Source organism: Scyliorhinus torazame, chromosome 16 (genome assembly GCF_047496885.1).
Source record: "Scyliorhinus torazame isolate Kashiwa2021f chromosome 16, sScyTor2.1, whole genome shotgun sequence".
Classification (NCBI taxonomy): Eukaryota; Metazoa; Chordata; class Chondrichthyes; order Carcharhiniformes; family Scyliorhinidae; genus Scyliorhinus; species Scyliorhinus torazame.
This window is the reverse complement of record NC_092722.1, coordinates 130,176,407-130,189,952: the sequence shown is the minus strand read 5'-3', so window position 1 is coordinate 130,189,952 and position 13,546 is coordinate 130,176,407. Positions and strand designations below refer to the sequence as shown.

The 13,546-nt window shown below is 42.7% G+C and overlaps 1 protein-coding gene across 1 annotated transcript in view; it reads right to left on the bottom strand.

Moving 5' to 3' along the window:
* Positions 1-9,778, bottom strand: part of fra10ac1 (FRA10A associated CGG repeat 1) — a 57,920-nt gene extending 48,142 nt beyond the window's left edge. Inside the window, exons 1-4 of the mRNA XM_072479057.1 lie at positions 9,631-9,778; positions 6,716-6,789; positions 4,856-4,951; positions 4,376-4,421 (exon numbers count right to left, since the gene is read on the bottom strand). Of these exons, the coding sequence (XP_072335158.1) occupies positions 4,376-4,421; positions 4,856-4,951; positions 6,716-6,789; positions 9,631-9,666 (252 nt within the window). The 5' untranslated portion in view covers positions 9,667-9,778. The remainder of the gene's footprint in view (positions 1-4,375; positions 4,422-4,855; positions 4,952-6,715; positions 6,790-9,630) is intronic.
* Between the last annotated feature and the right edge of the window lie 3,768 nt (positions 9,779-13,546).

The following is a 13,546-nucleotide window of genomic DNA, read 5'->3' as shown; positions in this document are numbered from 1 at the left end:
AAGTCCGTTCCACCGGGAGCTGCCAAAACGTGCGACTTAGCTGGTCATCGCCGCACCCGGAAGTTCCCTCATTTCCCATTCTTGCACCCCATTCAAAATTGCATTATTTTATATTGTTCTTGTTCTTACTACCTCAATTTATTACTTTGCAGAGAGACGATGGTCTAGTGGTAATGTCTCTGGACTAGCAATCCAGAAGCCCAGGCTAATGCTCTGGGGACAATGGTTCAAATCCATCCACGACAACCGGAGTAATTTAAATTCAATTAATAAAATCTAGAATTGAAAAGGAGTCTCAGTAAGGGTGACCATGCAACTATCATAGATCGTCATAAAACCGCATTTGGCTCATGAATGTTAAGGGCAAGAAAACTGCCATTCTTGCCTGGTCTGGTCTACATGTGCCTCCAGACTGACAGCGATGTGGCTGACTCTTAACTGACTTCAGAATGGCCGTGCTGGCGACATCCACAAAAAAGTAAATAAAAAACAATTATCTGCATTAATGTTATCTGCCATTTGTCCCCCGTTCCACCAAGCTGCCTATGTTCTCTTGAAGTCACTATTCTCTGTACTGCTCACAATACTTCCATGTTTGGTGTTGTGAAAATTTTGAAAAAGTCAGTTATGTTTTTTAAAAACAGCAGCCCCTTGGGAAATACCATCCCTCCTTCTTCCAGTTCGCTGAAGAATTTTATCCATACTGCCACTGTCCCTTTGCAGCCCACAAATTGTATTACCCCCATCAACCCTGTTAACTCATCAACAAACTCAATCAAGTTAGTTAAACAGGATTTGTCTTTAACAAATGGTTCACCTTAATTAATCCACACTTGTCCAAATGACTGTTAATTATGTACCGGATTATCTTTTCCTAAAAGCTCTCCCAACTCTATTGGGCTGGTTGGTCTGTAGTTACTGGGTTTACCCTTGCATCTTTTTTGAAAAAGTACTGCAACTGAAGTTGTGATGCACACAATGCCAATTGATAGAGGGCAGATGGTCTTAATTTCACTTCTAGTAGTTCGATACATTTTTGATTTTATAGAACCATTAAAAATAATATATCTTCTGTGACTTCCCTGTGTGTTCAAGTCCATTCCCCTAAAGCCAGATTAAACATCCCACCATTTTCCCCTGTAAGCCAGTATACCAAACATTACAGAAAATCCTTTCACAATTTTCATCATAATGTGTTAACTTTTGCAAAATTCATCTTTCATTTGTAACACGGCTGGCAGATAGGTGAGGAACAGAATAACTGCAAACCATCTCATGCAATCATTTGCCCAAGTATTGATTGAACCATATTTTATGTTATGCAACATATGGTGGAACTTCCAGAATAGCCATCAATAACATTAATAGAATGAAGTGTTTTCATTGCCGTAAGAACCAGCACTGATTTATATGATTTGGTGGTATTTTTCATTTGAATTCACACAAGGCTTTCGTTTTTTTCTTAAGTGCTAAATTTGTTTTCCATAACTGTATTCTATATACGTGCATTATCTGCATCCATCCAATTTTACATAGAAATCTGCACTAATTGTTGTCGAGTGAAAAGCCACTTGACAAAAGGAGAATCAATGAAGTCCAAAGTGCAGTTTTCCATCCTTCAATGAACTTTGAAGCATCACTTCCATAATCTCAAATTATTGGGAGGGATCTGAAGCTACAAATCCCAGTAGCTTGGATCCACAAAATTGGTCAAGATCCCAGGATTGAAAATTTTAATCTCCTCCATGACCTGCAATAGGGCAAGGTAGTATAATTTATTTCAATTTTTACACAAGTCTAACCAATAGCTATGACCTCATATCTTTGAGTCACCTCTCTGCCTCCTTCATCTATTAATATTTATTATGCTCTTCAAAGGCTGATAACAAAGAAATGTGAACGTCCAAACAATAGAGGAAAGGATGACACAAGATTTCATATTTTAAGACTTTTACTGTAATAAAATACTAAAAGCATTCCTGATTAAACACTATCTTTGTAGTCAACTTGTACTTTCAACCACTAAACAAAATATTCTCCTTTTCCTTTAAGTGCAGCTGATAACACACTTCACAGATATACGTTATACTGTCCAGGAGGTAGACATTCAATTCTCTCAGAACTAGTCCCAGCCCAAGTTTCTTAACTCCAGAGGATTAATTTCTGTTCTTTTCCTTTCTCAGCCTAGGAACTTTTAATCTCAGAACTGTCATGCACAGTGAGCTTTCTTTCCTGGTGGTTCTTCCTTTATTTCAAGCTAGGTGAATCTTCCAGCCTCATTTTAATTCCTCATGAATTTGGTCTTTACAACCTGAGCACCGCTACCATCTGCATTCCTGTACAGTGAATCATAAGAGACTTTTGGCCTCCTGCTGCTCTCTCTCAGACCCTGGCAGACTCTTTGTGACTGAGAGATTTCAAGAATCATTTTAGCAGCCTGAATCACATGGGCCTTGTATCCAGGTGATTAACTGTCCTTGAGGCTCCAACACGTTTTTAAGGATAGTTTAAAACATAACTGTTTACAACCCAACATTCTCAACACCTTCCGTGGACTTTGGAAACTTACCAATCTAACCACGGTAAACTTAGATGCTGCAGCAATTGTCTCTAAATGTGAATACCTTACACCTACTTCCCGGCAAAATAATCTTGGCTTTCTTTTAATATAACTGCCCCCTTGCTTTCTCAACATTTCCCCTCGCCTGAGAGGTGATGACCCTCAGGTTAAATCACCACCGCTAGCTCTCGCTCAAAGGGGAGAGCAGCCTATGATCCTCTGGGACTGTGAAGACATTGACATTTTCCAAGGCCTGTTGGCAAGCAGAGTTCAGAACAAGTCACATGACCTCCCTTTCATTTACCCTAAATTAAAGACACCATTCCAAAACATAATAATCTTATAAACCTCATAACTGTAACACATTATTGACGTCACTAACTGCTCAATATTAAACAAGAATCTTGCATCTCTTCCTTTGCTAAAGTTAATTGCAAGTCGTTCAGTTTTCTGCTTGATGTCAAATGCCTCTTCTCTCCTTTGCAACTCCTATAAAATCCCATGTACATCCAAGACCCAACTATAATTCTCATATCCGTAACTATTATAGCACTTATTTTACCTGGACTAGGTGGAGGAAAAAATGGGTCACCTGACAAGCAAATCAACTCCTCCATTTTTCACCTTTCCTTGTCATAATCCTTCTTATCGTATCAATATGACTAGATTTAGACAATGCAAAAAATACAGAGCTAAATACTGTTTCTCAATCCCATATCTCCAATATATTGAAATGAAAGTTTCATTTCATGAGATACAGGGGCAGAATTAGGCCATTTGGCCCATCGGGTCTACTCCTCCATTCGATCATGGCTGATCTCATCCTGGCCTTAACAGCACTGTCCTGCCCATTCTCCATAACCCTTCAACCTATTACCAATGGTTAGCATTGCTGCCTCACAGCTCCAGGATCCCAGGTTCAATTCCGGCTTCGGGTGACTGTCTGTGTGGAGTTTGCACCCTCTCCCGGCGTCCGCATGGGTTTCCTCCGCGCGCTCCGGATTCCTCCCACAGTCCAAAGATGTGCAGGCTAGGTGGATTGGCCACGCTAAACTGCCCCTTAGTTAGGTTGGGTTATTGGGATAGGGTGAAGCCTGGGCCTAAGTAGGGTGCTCTTTCAAAGGGTTGGTGCACACTCGATGGGCCGAATGGCCTCCTTCTGCACTGTAAATTCTATGATCCTATGATTACCAATTACAAATCTGTCTAATTCCTCCTTTCATTTACTCTGTCCCAGGCAGAGACAGCATGGTGACACAGTGGTTAGCACTGCTGCCTCACGGCACTGAGGACCCAGGTTCAATCCCGACCCCAGGTCCGTGTCGAGTTTACACATTCTCCCCGTGTCCGCATGGGTCTCACCCCCACAACCCAAAAATGTTCTCGGGGCCCCAAAATTACAAATCTCCTCATCTTTTTAAGTGTTTCTATGAACCTCAATCTTTGGGCTCAGAAAAACTCAAGCCTGCCTTAATCAATCTCATTATTTCCAGATTTGTCTCATTTCCTTTACTCTTTTTCATTTTGCTTGTGCCGTGAGCGATGCCTGGATCTGTCACTGTGCTTTCTCAAAATAAACTGCATATCTATTGCACAAGGTCATTTTTGGTCTGGTCTTATGATTTTTAAAGCATCTGCAGTTTAATTACGATTGCACATTTAAATGGGGTGTACTCTGTAAATTCCCACGCTTATGGAATTATGAGATTGATGTATTTTTGCTAGATTTCTGCTGAAGGCAAAGTCCCTTCATCTTAAGCTATTCCCCATACCCCTCCTTGTATTCTGATGGATTTCCCCTGATTTCAAGGATACAGCATCCATGGCAATAAGATGGAAACGGCGGTTTCTTGCTTCCTCCCTGTTAAAAAAATAAAATTTTACAAATTACAGAAAGATAACTGATTTATATAGGGCCTTTCACATTCTCAGTCAATAAATCACTTGAAATATAGTCAATGTTGTTTTGAGGACAAATGTGGCAACAAAGTAGTGTACCGTAAGTTCCCAAATCAGCTCTTGTTTTACTGAATTTGGCTGAGGAATTAATATTGGCCAAGACACAGGAAGGAAGAACTTTGTGTTCTTTGACAAAATGTCACAGCTACCAGTACAGGCAGAGAGTATTCAAAGGAGGTTACTTCCAACAATGCAGCACTAAAGTGTCAGTTAGATGATGTGTACATATCTTAAAAGTCTGCAAGTACTAAACTTCAGAAATAAACTCTCGAAATGAAAGCAACTATTAAAAATATATGTATATATACTCATTCAACATTCCAAAACTATCTTTACCTGTCCCATTCATGAGTTGCAACTTGCTTGTGAGCCAACCGGGCATATTTTTCCTTCTGGAATGGCTTTGCAAGTAGTGCAGCATCTTTACCTGTCCTAGAATTCAAACAGCAAATTTGTCAAACTACTTAATACATCACATTGAAATGCTGATAAAGCACAGAAGCAAAACTGAAAAAAACTAAAATCTAAACACTCAATAATAAATTTGATCATGATAAATCTTCAGCAAGATTTGAGGAAAATCATGTGTTAAGATAAATTACAATCTTATAAAAATGAGAGCTAAATGTTTGTGGCTTAAAATCACTCGTTTTGAGCAATTAAGGCACAATAACTTCCAGGGCCTTAAACAGTATTCTGGCTGAGAAATCATTAATTTTACTTCGAACAAGGTGTCAAATTTTGTCAGATAATACTCCTGTGAAGCGGCTTGGGTTATTTAACTACATTAAGGACACTTTATGGATGATGTTAAGCATCACCAGATATTTACAGTAGCAATTCCAGAAGATGTATTTTAGAATACATTAAGCCTTTGATGCATTGAAATCCTTGGTAAAATGTTGAAACGTATAAAAGTATAGGTACTTGACTAATTTCAACAGATAATAAAATTCAAATGCACCAATAATGAATTCTTCCGATATGACCTCTTTCACCATTATAGCAAAACTCTCAATTTTCAGGTGAAGTTTTAAATTCTCGAGAGAAACTCTCAAAATTAATGGCGGCACAGCGGTTAGCACTGCTGTCTCACAGCGCCAGGGACCCGGGTTCACTTCCAGCCTTGGCTGGTTGTCTGTGTGGAGTTTGCATGAGTGGGCCTAGATAGGGTGCAGACTCGTTGGAGCCGAATGCCCCTTTCTGCACTGTAGAGATTCTATGCAATAAGATGGCTTCATTTGCTGACACCGCAACTGCAGAGGACACACTCTCCACTCTCCGTTAAAGGTGGCACAGACCAAACTCGGCCATAACAGTGTTCTCCCCACCTCCCGCTCACCGCTCCTCCCCTGAATCTTTGCTGCCTCCAACCTATTGCTCCTCGTTTGAGCCACCTTGCTCACCACAATGGCTTGGGAAAGGAGTGGTGAGGACTTGGGAGTGTGGCTATGAGGGGGAGGTGGACAAATGACTCCAAACTATGACAAGTTTCAACAGAGCAACTGGGTGCCATGTGGGCATGTGCTGTTCCCCTGCTCAGCGTTGATAGTTACAATTAAATATGATACACCTCCCTCTTATTGTATTTTTAATTTATTTTTATTACATTATCAGAGTTATAAAGCCAGAGCGTGGATAGAGGCAAACCCCTAAACCAGCTCCTTGCCTGGTCCAAAAATCAATTCAAATTGAATCCAATTCATGGTCCCCACAAGAGAGACACAGATGCAGACATTACACCTGACCTCATGCTCATCATAGCAAAAGGCCGAGAAGCGATACCTCCCTCTTATTTTAACCCCAACTCCAGCTGTGCGCCAAAAGGATTTTTGCCCCTTTGTCTTCAACAACATCTGTCCATCATCTTCTCCCTCCCGAGTCCATTCAAACTAACAACTACCTGCATTTGTACACATCACTTTTCTTCATTCTTTTCTCCTTCACCTCTCTTTTACTCCTTTCTAACAAGTGAGGTTTTTTGCATGTTATAATCCTGTCATATTCAGGCCATCATTTTTCAGTCGAGGGAATGTCTTCTTTATACAGAGTGAAGTTAACTCTTGGCAATATTTTTTTAACCAAAAGCTGTGATCTCAATTGAAAATTAATGCTGGAGGCTTACAACGTTTAAGCGATTGCTTATAATTAATTGAAGTATTAAAATACATTTTATCTTGTTTTTGGTCATTGTACCTTTGACAGTTGGATATTTCTGCCTCATTCTCATCCTCACTGAATTCTGAATCATAGCCCCCAAGACCATGCTCCTGTTGACAAAAAAATAACATTTCAATAAAGATGCAGTATTACATTATTTAATTTCATGTCACCTGTCTGCCTTTAGTACTTTAAAGTTTTGTTACGTGCATTAAACTTTCAAAATTTGATCAATAATTCCCATCACTACACTTTCACACCAAAATTGATACCTCTTCAAACTATCTGAAGTAAAATTATGATAAAGTTAGACATGCGTATTCAGCTGAATTTAAAGAAACAATCTTTCAGCATTTCTTCGATATTTCATCCCAAGAGATTTTCAATAAAGATTGTTACTACTTTGGCAAAATCTTGATCATGTCCAAGCTGCTTAAAGGAAAACACAACTTCACAATAAATCAAATCTGAATAAGTTATGGCTTTATAATGTCCATCCAAAACTCTGTTGCCCCTATCTTAACTCACATAAAATCCCATTACCCACTGTGCTTGCTGACCACCACTGGCTTCCAGTCCAGCAACATTGTCACTCCTCCTTTAAACCTCTTGAGATCTATGCGTTATTCCACTTCCAACCTCTTCTGCATGTCAATCACTTCATAATGGTCACCATACCTTCAGCTGCCTAGGACTTAACCTCACGTATCCCCTCCCTAAATCTCTATTGCTTTCTTCTAAATCTTTCCTTTAAATCCTCTATCTCTCAAACTTCCCTCCTTTAAGATCCTCCTTAAAACCTACCTCTTTGATCACATTTTTCTGCCTTAGTCCTGATATGTCTTTATGCAGCAGTGTCATATTTTGTTTGATAACCCTCCTGCAAAGTGCCTTAGAACAGTTTGCAACTCTAAAAGCAGTATATAAATACAAGCTGTTGTTGTTATAAAAATTATTTTTATTGCACAATAGCTTGTCCGCAAAATTATTTTATGATTGCTGTTCTAACTGCATGCATGAAGTGTAGGATGAAATGGTCCAAAACTGAAGTTCGTTCAGAAGAAACTCTGATGTCTTAATTCTGATCAGTCATTCTACTTAAACAAAAAGAGGCACCACCCTAAACAGGCATTTCAATTTGTGTGTAGATGAATGGCAGAGTACATCGGCAACCTGCCCATTCTGACACCCAATTTAAATGGCACCAGCAAACCAAATGTTCCAGATGGGCAAATCGATGCAGCCTGCCAGATTCAAACTGGCCTGGATGTCATGTTGGCAGCAAGTTAGCTCCAGGAGTTGACATTACAATGAGGCAGCCCATCAGCAGCATCCCAGATTAAACTAGTGAGGCTTCCAGCTTCTCTGTGCCAGACAAATATAATTTAAAACCTGAACTTTCAGACCCAGCATCACCATTGAAACTAGTCAGAAACCGCACACTTCTAAACGGAACAGATTCTGTTTTAAGCCACTGGATCCCAATTTGCATATTAAAAGGAGCCTATTGTCTGCAACAGGGAAAGGTATCAGCCTCATCAACACATTGCCAACATGCTAAAATAGACCCCATGGGAAGAAGAGAACAGTCATTTCACTTTTAACAAAATTGTATTTTCTCAGTGAAATTAGACATAACTTTCTCAACCAAGTCGGAGAACACGCACTAAGATTCAAAAACAGCTTCTTCCCCACTATTACCAGACTCCTAAACGACCCTCTTATGGACTGACCTGATTAACACTACACTCCTGTACACTTCACCCGATGCCAGTGTCTATGTATTTACATTACGTATTTTATTTTCTTCCCATGTACTAAATGATCTGTTTGAGCTGCTTGCAGTAAATACCTTTCACTGTACCTCAGTACACACGACAATAAACAAATCCAATCCAATATTAATGTTCTCCCAAATATTTTGTAAGAACTACTATAGCTTAATGCAAAAAAACCTTTGCAGTTGTGAACATAATACTTCTGGTAGGTCTGGCAGCATCTGTGCCGAGAAATAGACTTAACATCTCAGATCAATGACCTTTCATCTGAACATCTGATAAAACTGCAGCAGCCTGAAACATTAAGTTTCCCTCTCCAAAGATGCTGCTAAACCTGCTAAGTATCGCAAGCATGTTTTTATTTCAGATTACCATCATCTGCAGTGTTTTGCTTTTGTAATATTTTTGGTTCTCAATTTCATAAACACACAAAATAGAAGTAGGCCATTCAGCCCATTGAGCCTGCCCCACAGTCAATAAGTCATGGTTAATCTATTTGTGTTGAGTTTTACATTTCCAAGTTTAGTGGGTACTTTGGACACAGTCCACTTCAGATAACTGAGTCCCAAAAATAAATTCACTAATTGAAGCTACACAGCCTCCTTCCTCCAGGAAAACACCGTGACTGTTGAAAACAGACATCCCAAATAGTAAAATTAAAACAAAATATGGCATATACTAGATCTGAAATATAAACAATAAATGCAGGGGGAAACCCAGCAGCATCGGTGCAGAGAAAAACAAAGTCACACATTAAACCTGAAACTGTTTCTCCCTCCAGAGGCTGCCAGACCTGCTGAGTTTTTCCAGCACTCTGTTTGGATTTCCCCAATAGTAACCCTGGCCATGAAGTTAGGATGTGGAGAGGCCGGTGTTGGACTGGGGCGAGCACAGTAAGAAGTCCAACGGGTTTGTTTCAAATCACTAGCTTTCGGAGCACTGCTCCTTCCTTTCACTGAGGAAGCAACTGCTCCTTTCACTGTGCTCCGAAAGCTAGTAATTTGAAACAAACCTGTTGGACTTTAACCTGGTGTTGTAAGACTTCTTAATGAATTTAGGAGACTGAACGGGCAATTTAGACGCCTATCCGAGGCCAATCACTGGAGCAGCAAACGCTGCAATAATCCCAGTGCTGAACCTATAACCGCTTCCGCTCTATCCGCTCCTCCCGACCTGAACAAGATCAAACTTCACTCCTCGTCCGCTCATCGTCCCCTCCGGTAAATAGCAGCGCGACTCAATGATGCTGTCAGTGACATCATCGAGCCGCGACAGAAAGCGCACGTACGGCGGGTTAGGCGTGAGGAAGGGGGCGGGGCGAGATAGCATGAGGAAGGGGGCTGGGAGAGAGAGCGTGGGTTAGGGGGTGGGGGTGAGGGCGGGGAAGGGGGCGGGGCGGGCAAGGGAGAGCGGGGAAGGGGCGGGAAATGGGGCGTGGCGATAGAGCTGGGGAAGGGGCGGGATGAGACACGAGGAAGGGGCGGAGCGAGAGCGTGGGGAACGGGGCAAGATGAGAGTGGGGAATGGGGCGGGACGAAAAGGCGGAGAGAGCGCGGGGAAGGGGGCGGGGCGAGTGAGCGTGGGGATGGGGGCGGGGCGAGTGAGCGTGGGGATGGGGGCGGGGCGAGTGAGCGTGGGGATGGGGGCGGGGCGAGTGCGCGTGGGGATGGGGGCGGGAGAAGGGGCGGGGCGAGAGAGAGCGAGGGGAAGGGGGCGGGGCGAGAGAGCGAGGGGAAGGGGGCGGGGCGCGCAGGTGGGTGATATTAGCTCAATGGTTTATGAGACTGGTAGACACGATGATGAAAGATTTTGTATCTTCTGCCATGAAATTGTAATTGAATGGTCTTTAAAGTCAAATGACATTAGGGGAGTAAGTATTTCTTATTTTGGATGGATGAATTCATCCATCTGAAATTAATTTTGACTCATCAATTCATTCTCGCAGTCCATGCTCCATGTCATTATAAGACGATGTGCTGTTTAATCGGGACAGATATAGGACCTCTCAAACTGCATGAACCACAGTGAGATTGCTGCCATGGAGCTTGGACTGAGAGCTAACAACTGCAAGGCCCCTTTAAATACTTGGGGTTTTTTCTGGACAGACCTTTGAAGCTTCATTCTGATGCAAATAAAAGCCTGCCAAAAAGTATATTTTTCAGAATAATAATATGTATTATTGTCACAAGTAGGCTTACATTAACACAGCAATGAAGTTACTGTGAAAAGCGCCTGGTTGCCACTCCGGCACCTGTTCGGGTAGACACGGAGAGTGCAGAATGTCCAAATCATCTAACAGCACTTCTTTCGGGACTTGTGGGAGGAAACCTGAGCACCCGGGGGAAACCCACACAGACAAGGGGATAACGCGCAGACAGTGACCCAAGCCGGGAATCGAACCTGGGACCCTGGCGCTGTGAAGCAACAGTGCTAGCCACTGTGCTAGAAACCCTGCAGTTTAAACACTTCATGTTTAATGTGCCATGCTGAAACTCATCCCCAGCCAACCCTGCTCAGTAGCTTGTGTTCTCTGCCTTGCTCTAACCAGATGACTGTGATGTATAGTGTTGATCAGAGAATGAGTCTTGTAAACTAACAAAACTATTTATTCAACACTACACTTGGATTTGACGCTTATCCTGAAAAATTAACAGTTGGTTAAACACACAGAAAACTATACTCATTAACTGCTCTCTCACTATCTTCAATGCCCCAAGCCGTGCTCCTACCACCTACTCCAACCTTCTGTCCCACAAGGCTCAGCCTTATATACTTCTAGGATTGCTCCCTCTAGTGGCTGTCTGTAGACATTTCATTATCCCTTACATTACCTTCATGTATGATAATACCACATATCTAAGTGGTCATGCCCTCCCCCCCCCCCCTCAATAACCTTCATACCCCCAAATTTTCACTCTGGAGTCATATGAAGGCTGGAATGTTAAAATGGGATCCCTCTGAGTACAGGTTTGAGAAACACTTCAGTGTATAATTCTAATGACAACATCTTAAATTTACACAGTGCCTTTAATGTAGGCAAACATCCGAAAGTGCTTAAAAGTTGATAAGACAGCATTTGTTGCCTATCCCTAGTTGTCCTTGCAAAGGTGGTAGTGAGCTGCCTTCTTGAACCACTGCAGCCTGTGTGGTGTAGGTACACCCACCATGCTGTTAGGGAGTTCCAAGATTTTGTTCCCACAACAGTGAATGAATGGCGATATTGTTCCAAATCTGGGTGGTCTGCGGTTTAGAGGGAACCTTGCAGGTAATGTTGTTCCCACTGTCTGCTGCCCTTGTTCCCCTAAGTGGTATGGTAGCACAGTGGTTAGCACTGCCACCACAGCTCCAGGGACCCAGGTTCGATTCCCGGCTTGGGTCACTGTCTGTGTGGAGTCTGCACATTCTCCTCGTGTCTGCGTGGGTTTCCTCCGGGTGCTCCGGTTTCCTCCCACAATCCAAAGATGTGCAGATTAGGTGGATTGGCCATGCTAAATCACCCTTAGTGTCCAAAGGGGTTGGGAGGGGTTGCTGGGTTAGGATATGGGGCGGAGGTGTGGGCTTAAGTGGGGTGCTCTTTCCAAAGGCCAGTGCAGACTAGATGGGCCGAATGGCACTGTAAATTCTATGTCTATGGTAGAGGTCATGGGTTTGGAAGGCCGTTGAAGGAACCTTGGTAAGTTTCTGCAGTGAACCTTTATATGGTTCGTACTGTTGCCACTCTGTTGGTGATGGAGGGAGTGAGTGTTTAAGTTGGCGGATGGGGTGTTGATTTGGGCTGCTTTGTCCTGGATGGTGTTGAACTTCTTGAGTGTTGTTGGAGCTGCATATATCCAAGCAAGTGGAGAGCTTCCATCACTCTCCTGACTTGTGCCTAGTAGATGATGGACAAGCTTTGGGGAGTCGGGAGGCGACTTACTCGCCGCAGGATTCCTCGCCTCTAACCAGCTCTTGCAGTCTCAGTAAACAGTATTTATATGGCTGGTACAGTTCAGTCCCTGGTCAGTGGTAACCCCTAGGATGTTGATAGTGTGGGATTCAGCAATGGAAATGCCATTGAATATCAATGGAAGATGGCTAGAGATGGAGATGGTCATTGCTTGCCACTTGTGTGGCATGAAAGTTACTTTACACTTTTCAGGCAAAGCCTGAATATTGTCCAGGTGATGCTACACATTGGAATGGACATCTTCAGTATCTGAGGAGTTGCGAATGGTACTGAACATTGTGCAATCATCAGCGAACATTCCCACTTCTGACCTTATGATGGAGGGAAAGTCTTTGATGAAGCAGCTCAAGGTGTTTGGGCCTACATTAGATGCCAAATATATTTATATTCTGAAAACTACTCTCAGATTTTGCTGTTAATTTCACCACACTGTCAAGGGGATGAAGGGCCTGGGATACTACCCTGAGGAACTCCTGCAGTGATGTCCTGAAACTGAGATGATTGGCCTCCAACAAGCATAACCATCTTTCTTTGTGCTGAGAATGATTCCAACCGGTGGTGAGTTTTCTCCTGATTCCAATTTTGATGCCACACTTGGTCAAATGCTGCTTTGATGTCAAGGACAGTCAAGGTGCAACTGTACATATCCTTATAAATCTCTGAGACATTTAAGAAAAATGGATACTGATGCTGTGTAGATATACTGTAGGGGCTGGAGGCTATCTGCAGGTTGATGAACTCTGCCATCTTTAGAAAGACCACCAGACAACATCTGACACCTCCCAGATATTACCAAAGTCACCAATTGCCTTGTTCTCCTGCCGGGCTGATGCATTATACAGCAAGGCCAGTGATCTCTTTTGCAATTAACCAGTGACAGCAGTGTGAGAAAACAATGAAATCCTGTAGATCTGCTGGCCTACAAGGACTCAATAGCTTATCAGTTGTATTCATGTTGTCATTTGAGTTACTGCTTTATGTACATTAAAAGGAATTTTAGGGCAGGATTCTCCCAGCCCTGGGCTGGGCCGGAGAATCCCCACGACGCCGATGCCGGCACGCGATTCTCCGCAGAGCAGAGAATCGGTGCCATTGGCGCCAGCACGGTTGGCGCGGCGCCGGTTGCAGGCCGCTCTACGCGGA